Raw genomic sequence first — 10,319 nt, 5'->3', positions numbered from 1 at the left:
AATTTAAGCTCTGTACCTCCGTTTTGGGAGACTGGAGATAGAGGGAGGAAAAACATCACTAGAGGAAGATAGCAGTTTGTCTTTAGAGTTTCAATAAAAAATTTTTTTTTAACCTGCCTAAGCTATATTTACTTTTTGACCTATTCCTCTTGATATGACAATAAATAGCGTAATGTGGCTGTTGACTGTAGGACTGATATTCAGCAGAATAGACCTGAACACTTTCCTTTCAGAGAAAGGAACGTTCGGTTGTGTCACACATTTGGGAATGAAGAACACACGATCACGTTTTGTGACGTCAAGAAGCTGGGCCGGCGAGGCGGGGCACCCTCGAGCCTCACCCGCACGCAGACCCATTGTTGCGCAGAACCCCTCGAGCCCTCCCAGGACGAAGCTCCCGCGGCGCCCCGCCCAGCCCGGGCCCGGCTGGGCCGGCGAGGCGGGGCACCCTCGAGCCTCACCCGCACGCAGACCCATTGTTGCGCAGGACCCCTCGAGCCCTCCCAGGACGAAGCTCCCGCGGCGCCCCGCCCAGCCCGGGCCCAGGAGCCTCATTGGCCGGCCCTTCGCCCGCCACCGCCATTAGCCCTCCGGATTTGGCACAGAAGGTGGAGGCCTCATTCCGGGCACTGATTGGACAAATCGTAATGACGGTAAGTGAGTCTGTGAGTCTCGATTGGTCCTTAGGCTTCAAAATGGGCGGGGAAAGGCAGAGCGACAGGGCTCAAGGAGGGAAGCGCGGAGTGCGCCGGCGCGTAGTCGGGGACGCCGGGCCGAGGTTTTTGCTAGGGAACCGACAGTTGTCGCCCCGCCCCCCCCGGGGGGCTTTTTGTCCCGTTAACTGTCGGAGTGGCGGGGGCTCCGGTGCCGGGCGACATGCCGGTGCGCTTCAAGGTGAGGCCGGGGTTCCTGGGCCCGAAGGCGGCGGGGCGGGCGCGGGTGCTGGTCGCGGGGGCTACTCTGGCTTTCTGCGCCGCGCCCCTCGGCCCGGCAGAGGCTGTCGGCCCGAGCCTGCCGGCCGCGGTCCCGGAGGATGGTCGTCGTCTCCTCTTTCCTAGCTCCCTCAGCGCGCACACACACTTCTGATTTGCCGTGTGGGGAAGAGTTATGTGGTACTGAGACGTTTATTTTGGGGGACTATGAGGAGTGGAGGTGGGAGGAGGGCACTTTGTAATGGGAACTAAAGGCGACTTCAGATTAGGACACTTGTCCTATTTAGCTTAGCATTTAACCTTCCTTCCCTTTAAAACTTTAAAGTGTGTGTCTTTTAAAAGTTTGAGAAATGAGTTCTCAGTAAAGTTAGGATATGAGAAATACACTTTTTTTTTTTTTTATAGTTATGCATTTGTTTTAGGATTTGTTAAAAGTTCCAGGCAGCTGGTAGCTGTCAGGGACTAGCACCCTTCGACCTAACCGGTGAACACAGCGTTCCATAAATCCTGACTCTTGCTCTTTTATCTTAAGGGCCTATATCCAGAATGGCAAGGAAGTTTGTCTTTCTTTAGTTGAGTTTACCAGTATCAAAGGGTTTTTGGCATAATACATAATATTGTGCACTCTGAGAACTTAGGATAAATCTATAGTGATGAGAATTTAGATTGTCACCAGTTATCAGACAAGAGCTCACACTCTTTTTGGAATCAGACAACCAGCAAAAGGGTAGCCTCTCATAGCCTCTCTGGGCCTCGGGCTCCTTCTAGCATCTGCCTCAAGTGGTTGCGAGGATTAAAGGATATGACATGTGGGAACTGCTTAGCACAGGGCTAGGTAAATATTAGCTTTTATTAAGAAGCTTGTCTGTGTTTAATCTTAAGTCTTTCAATTTTCTCTGGAGGTTCAGAAATTATTTTTACTGATGTCTGCTCTAAAACAACATTCATTAATTATGCTGTACTCAAGTACTTTGCATTTACAGGGGCTGAGTGAATACCAAAGAAACTTTCTGTGGAAAAAGTCATATTTGTCAGAGTCCTGTAATTCCTCAGTTGGGCGAAAGTCTCCATGGGCTGGACTTAGATCAGATCAATTAGGTAAGTTAAGCAAGTATAATGGCCATTATAACTTTAGTAAACCTTGAGCTAAGTTTACAAAATGATTTATTAAAAAATTCAATTGGCCTGATTGACTTATTCACTTATTTAACAAATGTTTATTGGTGGTTTACTATTTCCAGCTGCTAGGAATATAGCCCTGAACCAGACAATGTTCCTTAACTGTGAAGAGAATCAGTAAACAAATAACTCAATAAATAAACAAGGGGATTTCAGGTTATTTTATATCGGAGGGAAGTGTGATAGGATACGTGGGGGATGGTTGGATTGGAGACAATACGCTTTAGATTGGTTGTCAGGAAGGACTCTTCTGAGGAGGTGATATTTGAGCTGAGACCTGAAAGCTGAGAGGTGGCAAGCCTGGGGGAGAGAACTCCCAAGGTCTGGAGGAATGGAAGCTTAGATTAAGTAGCTTGCCCCAGGTTCGCAGCTAGCAAGTGGCAGAACCATGATTTGAAATCAAGTCTGTTTTGCTGAAAGCCTGTGAGTTCTGAGTTCACATTCTTGTCATCACACATGCTTCCTCTTTGTATCCCAGGGAAGTCAGAGTCTGGGCCAAGGTTTCTCAGTATGAGGTAGAAGAGAAAGGAGACAGGCTGACTTCACTGTACCCGCTTAATTCTCCCTCACTGGAATGTAAGATTTCTGAGCGCAGAGCTCTGTATGTCTTGTTCACCACCTTGTTCCTACCCATGACCTAACACAGGGCCTTGGAGCACTCTGCTGATTATTAAAACTAATTTTTGAATGAATGAACAAATCTGAGTTTGAATTCACAGTAGCTGTGTGACCTTGGGCAAATCAAACCTGTTTTGCCAAGTGGTACTTAGGAAGCCCATTGCATAGGATTGCTGGGAGGGATTAAATGGAATGTTGCCTGTTAAGGGCCAGGTGCATGTACACAGATCAGTGCTTGGTGCTCCACGTATGATGTGTGAGACTGCCTGATGTGTAGTATGTAAGCCCCTCAAATGTTAGATGTTTGGAACCCGGAAAAGTAGGGTGCCACACTTGGGGAGTTAGTAAGACAAGGGGAGTGCTTCCAGGGTTAGGTTTGGAGAACAAAGGGAAGAGTGGGAAGCTCTTTTAGGGTTCCTCTAAAGCATCAGGGTCTTTAGTCTACAGCCTAACTTCAGAGACTGTGTGTCTCTCTGCTTTTGGGGCAGGGTGACGGGAGCACCACTCTTCTCATAATCCTCTCTTTCCAAATTATCAGAAATTCTACACATTTGAGGCTCCGTTAAATTAAGAATCCAAAATAAATCTCTCTTTAAGTATAGATATCCCACTGAGTGCCTGGAGTGATATTATGACACTGAGGAATTGGTTAATTAGTTGTCCCCATAACATTTTAGCTTAAATCAGCTTCATTTGGCGGGGGAGGGTGATGAAATGAGACGGTGGGAGCAAAGCCACTTTGGAGCATGGTACATTTGGAAGGAAGGAATAGTCTAGGGGAGGAATGTTCACAGGATATTTGAGGTAAGGGAAAGGACAAAGTGAGAACTCCAGGATATTCAGAAAGGGCAGTGGGAGGTTAGCAAGAAACTGCAACACTTTTACCTAGGACTGACTGTGCATTCTTTTAACATAGCGTGTTTTTCCCCCTGGGGATTTGCTGGTGCTGGGAGACAAGGAAGACCACTTGAGAATCTTCTCCTTTCATTTTGCTCTTCTACCAATAACTGTGTCAAAGTAGAGAGTAATGTTCTTCAGCCTTTTTTGCTTTCATATCTCCTAAAGGAATTTAGAAAATCTTCACATCCCTTCACACATTTTAAAATTGATATTTAATTTTTTTATCATATGTTTTTTACAAATAGTTTCGAAAGATTTAATTTCTGGTTTATTGGGTATTGTATATATGTTTTACATATATTTTGTTAAAACCTTGAAGCTGCCAATTTAGCTCTGCTTTAATGGAAAGTGGCAAATGAGTCCTTATTGGCAAACTAACCAGCCAAATTAGAGTTATTTTCTATGAGAAAAAGTTAAACTTTATCTTTCAATTCAAAAGAATGTGTTAATGTGCATATATGCGTTTCACATGACAACCCTTTCACACTGAATTTTAATTCTAAGATAGGTGGAAAAATGTGGAGCTGTATGGAATAAGGTGCTGTTCTTTGTTATTTCTAATCTCTGCTTTTCCTTTGCTGCCAAATATTCTCCCTCAGGAGTTATGCTTTTTGAATTGTACCCTTATTTGTCCCTCCTCCCCTGAGATTTTGTTATACCTTGGGGTGATGAACCAAAGTAAGTGTATCTGGCTGAGAGGTGTGTCTTTCTTTTGTAAAATGGGAAAAGGGTGATTATAAAAGGGGTGGTGGGAAATGGAACTGCAGATGGCAGATGCAGCTCTTAGGCAGATAGATCAGTGTCAGGCAAGAGCACATACGGAGTTGAGGATCTGGAAAATGATTCCCTTAAGCTGCCCAGTTCAGCTTATCCCCCCGGAATGTCATTATGTGCCCCCAGACATATATGCACCCTGTTTGAAGACCACTGGTCTAGGGAAGCTTTTAAGGGTGAGGTCCCTGGATTTAGTGGCCAAAACATCCATGGTGCTCTTGGTTTTACCTCATGCCTGATTTTCTGCCCACCTTCTGTTCTTAATCTTCCTTTCCCACCATATGACAGTCTTTTTTCTATTTAAAGAATGGCTCCAAACTAGGGCAGTATCTCTGTGGCTGTCATTCCGCAGAGTTCCTCTCACCTTGGTAGAAGGTTAAGTTTTTGGACATTTGCTTGCCAGACAGAATTATAGAGAAATTGTATCTTAGCTCTTGTTAAAAGAGTTCATTCTTTTTAATTCTCAGGAAATCAAGGCAGATGTAGAACCAAGATCCAGCATAATGACATCTCATCCCTTCTGCTTTGCATAAGAGAAGCTTTGTGGAAAGTTCCAAGTTTTGACAGCATCAGGGCCAATTGTTCTGTTAAGTAGCACAGGAAAGTAACTAGAAACGGAGGCAACATGTACGGCCTAGCTTGCCAGGTCCATCACATTGCAATCCTAGTGATTTGTGTTAGGATGACTTGAACATTGTGACCCCAATTTAAAATTTTTTGTTGTAGTCAAACTTTTAATACTTCTTTAAGGCAAAATTAAATATTTGATGTTGGAACTGTACTTATTTTTTATCCTGTGATCTAAAGGATACCGTGTGTGTGTGCATATACTTGTACGTATCTCAACTGAATTTTAAATTCCTCTCCTCTCATAGGTATTATTAAAAGTTGTCTTTGTAGCTCTGTGTTTTGGTAGCTGCTATTCTTGTATACTGTGTTTTGTAGGGATCACGAAAGAGCCAAGTTTTATTTCAAAAAGAAGAGTCCCTTACCATGACCCAGAGATTTCAAAATCTCTTAAGTGGAATGGAACTACCTCAAAGAATGATGTGGTTGTACCACCAGAATGTGAAGCTCCTGAAACACCAAAATCACAAGAGGCAGAACCAAAAGAAGATGTTAACCAAGAAAGAGTTCTCTCGTTAGAAGCCTCCAGGGTTCCCAAAAGAACCAGATCTCACTCTGCAGACTCCAGAGCTGAAGGAGCTTCTGATGTTGGGGAAAATAATGAGGACATAATAACAAGCCATATACCAGTTAATGAAAATGTGGAACTAGAACATTCTACCAAGCGTCTTTCACAAAATGTAGATAATGGGGTAGGCATATTCACTACATTTCTTTTCAAAAGCATAGTATTCTTTGTTGGTTTCATCATCATTTCAGTAATATTATATTTTGTGTTAAAAATGTTTCTATTGTTATTTTCTTGTCTAATGCCTATTAGATAGTTGATAAGAGGCTGTTGAGTTTAGTTATTATGAATTGGTTCTAAATACTAGCTGTTTTGTACTAGTTATATTAAGATGTCCCTTCATTGGGTGGACTGCCTGCCTCTGGATTTTATTCATCATATATCAGCACCTAAGTCCTAAGGGAGAGATCAAGTTGAGACAGAGAAGAGGAGTAGGCCATTACTTCTGGCAGAGGTGCTGAGCTGACTTCTACCTAGTCCCTTTTTAAGTTCTTATTGTGTACCAGCAAAAAACCAAACAGAATCCTCAGTTGACAAAATGGAAAAGGAAGGAGAATTCTGGCTGGCTGTCAGAGATCTTGCAGTTCTGCTCTCTTATGTCACACCTGGCTTGTGGCAGGTTTCTGCAAGCACATAAGCAGAGGCTTCAGAGACCTGTGTGGGGATCTCTCTGCCTCCCACTCCAGTTCTTCCCCCTGTTTCATGTCCACTACTGACCGGAACCCCAGAGAAGCATTTGGGATTTTTGGAGAAGAATCCATGGCTTGTTGAGAAAGCTTGGGGTGCAAGGGAATCAAGGAAGGTGATGTGTGAGTCTGTGGGTAGGGGCAGGGGTGTCCACAGAAGCAATTTGCAGATAAGGCAAGGTGCTGTGGTTTTTAGGTAATAGATTTAATTATGAATGATTGGTAGGAAGAGACCAAGAGATGTTATAGTCCCTTGACAGTATTAAAAAAGGAATTTTAAATAGTTTGACAGTTTAAAAAGAGATTATAAGTTAAAAAAGTTTGCTATACAGCAATGTATATATAGTAAATAAAACTGTAAGGTACACTTTAATTTGTTAAGAGGATAGATTTCATGTTATGTATTTTTTACCACAGTCAAAGAAAAACGTTTGAATAGAAATTTTTAATGGCTTTGAATGGGTCTTTTTTCCCTAACAGTTGGATAGACTTCTACGTAAGAAAGCTGGATTGACTGTTGTTCCTTCACATAATGCCTTGAGAAATTCTGAATATCAAAGGCAGTTTGTTTGGAAGACCCGTAAAGAAACTGCTCCAGTCTTTGCAGCCAATCAGGTAGTTTAATGGATGTAATACATTTCTGAGTATCATCGTTTAATCTAGTGATGTTGATTTATGTAGAAATAAAAGCTGAAATTAGGTACTTAAGTAGGCCTGTAGGTAGGTTCTAGAAAACTTAAAATGAGAGTTTTGCTAAAATCATCCTATTTTTTATGATTTATAGTAGTAATATTATACTGTCCTAGGCTACTGATGATCATTGTTGCCAGATTCATCACATGTACTAAATATGAGACAGGGTAATGAAAACTTGGGGAACTGGTAAGTTTTTGCATGCTATAAGATTTTTTTTGTTTATTAAAAAACAATCGTTAAATGGATTTATTCTAAAATGTTGTGTTTAGTTGACTAATATGTTACATGCTTTTTGTCTTCTAAGAAGGGCATAACTGCTTGGGACATTAAGTACAAAATATTAGGAAAGTAACACAAAATATATACAGAATTTTGTCCTTGTGTCAGATGAACAGTAATAAGAATTGTCAGTTTAACAATATTTATAAAATTCGAAATCTGTAATAATAACTAAATGTGATATTAGATTTTATTATACTCTTGTACAGTTTTAGTATTAAGATGCCATTACAAATAAATACTCTGTTGTTTTACTACTGTCATCCTCTAAACAGCTCTTAGGCTTTTAACTCTTATTTATGTTCTTAATCATACTTCTAGGACTAGGTAGGAAATACCTCCACTTAGAATATCCCCAGAGGCCTATGACAGCTTAGTCTTTTCTTTCTCTTGGTCTTTGTATTTTTCCTTATAAACACACACACACCTTCACACACCCTCACATTCTTTTTCTCCTGTACTTCAACATTCACTTGTATACTTTATATAAGTATACCCCTAAGGACTTAGAGGATAATTAGATTCAGCAGGACAATAACATCAGTCATCTTACATTAAGGTAAACACCAGTGATCCTATAAATTGTGGCAGCTTTGGGATTACTTCTTATTCAGTTTCTAAAATAACTTTGAAATTTATGTAACATTTTAGGAATATATGAGATAACAAAGTGTTATGCACCCTTTATTAACCTAATAAATAGAATCAGTACTTTTACTTGTTCACAGGTGTTCTTGGATAGTAAGCATACCTAAAAATTTACTTACCACCTGAAAATTGCTATTGTTCAGTTTTTGTAGAATATTTTATCTTTATACTAGACCTGATTCAAATCAAAGCCCTATGACAACTTTTACATATCAGTGAAAGCACTGTACAGAAATGTTATTTTTATAGAATCAAAAGTGCAGTATGAAATAAATCACTAGCAGTATCTTCTCTAATAGTTTTATTGCTCTCATTAGTGAGGGTTTTAAAGAGGTTTTTTTTTTTTTTGGAATCAAATGCCCTTTATTAGTTGAAAGCATATCAATTTCAGGGACTGTGGATTGAAGAGATCTGTGACAACCTTTCAAAGCTTGTTGATGGGGAACCTCTAAAGGAGCTGTTCAGTTCTGTTTTATCAGACACCTGTTTTCTGAAAGTATGTCTTATATTAATATATAAAGGAGCCAGAACAGTTTTTTGGCAGAAAGTCCTTGAGGTCAAAAGCAATAATACACCTTATTTGAGCTCCCTATCTTTCCCACTTGTTTTCCTTGTAATAAGTGGTAATATATCATAAAATATAACATATTGTGAAATATTAAGGATAAAAGGAAACATTTTAAAATAGAAATGTAGTAATTACTAGAACTTTTTCCTTGCCTTAATAAAAAAGCTAAAAGTAAGCAAGCAAAAGATAAAAAAACTGAACATAGCAGGTATTCAAAATGTTAAGAATTTTCTATTGTTGCAAGAAGAAAGAAAATTCATGTCAAGGAGGGGAAAAAAAACCTGTAGAGCTGGCAATAGAGTTGTCTTGATAAAGCTAATGTTTATGTTCATATTGTTAAAATATGCCTGTTTTACTTTATCCCCCTGCCAAACTGATGGGAGGGGAGGTGGGGAACTTTGGGGAGAAAAGATCAAACACAAGTATGGTTCATTATTTATTTTGGAATAGATGTTATTTTTATTACAATAACTATTATTCAAAATATATTAATGAGTATAGAAAGTTGACCTTTGAAGCTTTATTATATGTGAAATGAAATTAGAATCATATATAATTTTGCTTTTTTGTGTCCTATAATTCAACTATATATATGATATTTTTAAGCATTTAAAGACCTAAGTTCTGCATACTTAACCAGCAAAAAACTAAACTAAAATAATTTTTGTTTTTAGATTTTCCACAATAAAAGCCAATTTCTTCCACAATTCAAAGGTAACTCAATCATCCATGAAACTGAATACAAAAGAAATTTCAAGGGTTTATCTCCAGTGAAAGAACCAAAATTAAGAAAAGATTTGAAAGAAAATGGAAATCTTGAAACAATATCTCCTGAAAAAAAGGTATTCATTAACTCTTAACCCTAAACCAAACAAAATCCCCGTGATTTTAGACTATACATTTTCTTTCCCTTACTACTACCTGAAGATTTTTAGCTTGTTTGTTAATTCATTGGTTTGTTCATCAAAGGTCAAATGTTCATTCAGCATCTACTAGGAACCAGGCACTGGGTAGATACTGTGAATACAAAAATCACAAACACACTAAGCCCCAAGAGCTCTTGGACTGGGGGGACACAGATATATAAATAATTAAAAATAATACAGTGTGATGAATACTTAGCAATATAGCAGGTAAATCTACTATGTTTAATATCAAATGATTGGCCTTACAATAATGTGAGCTCCAGGGGTAACCGTAGTGATATTTTAAATTAAGTAATAGAAGTTAGACACACACATACACGGATGTATTTTATTTATTTATTTATTTATTTTTAGTTTTGTTATATATATATATATTTTTATTGGTTATGAATATTCATGAGATATAAAGCTGATTGTCACCCCTCGTGCCCATGATGTGAGGGTCAGATTCATACTGGCAGCATACCCATTACCACAAATTGCATTTGTATCCCGTGTCTCCCACCCTATTATCCCCAACTTCCCTCTCCTGCCCCCTTTCCCCCCCACTCCACTTTGTAGCCCAAGGAATGTTCTCTCCCTCTGCAAGTCCAGTGGACTACTGTGGTCTTTCTTTCCTTCCTTCTTTCTCTTTTAGCTCCCACATATGAGTGGGTACATGCAGTATTTATCCCTCTGTGCTTTGCTTATTTCACTCAACATAAGTTTCTCCAGGCTCATCCATGTGTTGCAAATGGGAGTATTTCATTCTTTTTTGTGGCAGAGTAGTATTCCATGGTGTATATATACCACAGTTTCCTTATCCAGTCATCTGTCAATGGACATTTAGGTTTGTTCCATGTCTTGGCTATTGTAAACAGAGCTACGATAAGCATGGAAGTGCAGGTATCCCTTCGACATGATGATTTCCATTCCTCT

At 39.6% G+C, this 10,319-nt stretch overlaps 1 protein-coding gene across 2 annotated transcripts in view; it reads left to right on the top strand.

Moving 5' to 3' along the window:
- The first annotated feature begins 734 nt into the window (after nucleotides 1-734).
- The window catches only part of MDM1 (Mdm1 nuclear protein homolog (mouse)), a 31,189-nt gene continuing 21,604 nt past the window's right edge, over nucleotides 735-10,319 (top strand). The window contains exons 1-5 of one of the 2 annotated variants that reach the window (XM_008588857.1): nucleotides 735-894; nucleotides 1,916-2,030; nucleotides 5,349-5,722; nucleotides 6,765-6,899; nucleotides 9,150-9,317. In XM_008588857.1, coding sequence (XP_008587079.1) covers nucleotides 877-894; nucleotides 1,916-2,030; nucleotides 5,349-5,722; nucleotides 6,765-6,899; nucleotides 9,150-9,317 — 810 coding nt within the window. In that variant the 5' untranslated portion in view covers nucleotides 735-876. The remainder of the gene's footprint in view (nucleotides 895-1,915; nucleotides 2,031-5,348; nucleotides 5,723-6,764; nucleotides 6,900-9,149; nucleotides 9,318-10,319) is intronic. The other variant, XM_008588856.1, reaches the window with a different exon arrangement.

The sequence above is a fragment of the Galeopterus variegatus genome, unplaced genomic scaffold (genome assembly GCF_000696425.1).
Source record: "Galeopterus variegatus unplaced genomic scaffold, G_variegatus-3.0.2 Scaffold5073, whole genome shotgun sequence".
NCBI lineage: Eukaryota > Metazoa > Chordata > Mammalia > Dermoptera > Cynocephalidae > Galeopterus > Galeopterus variegatus.
Note: the sequence above shows the minus strand (reverse complement) of the source record. Positions and strands in the feature narration are given on the sequence as shown.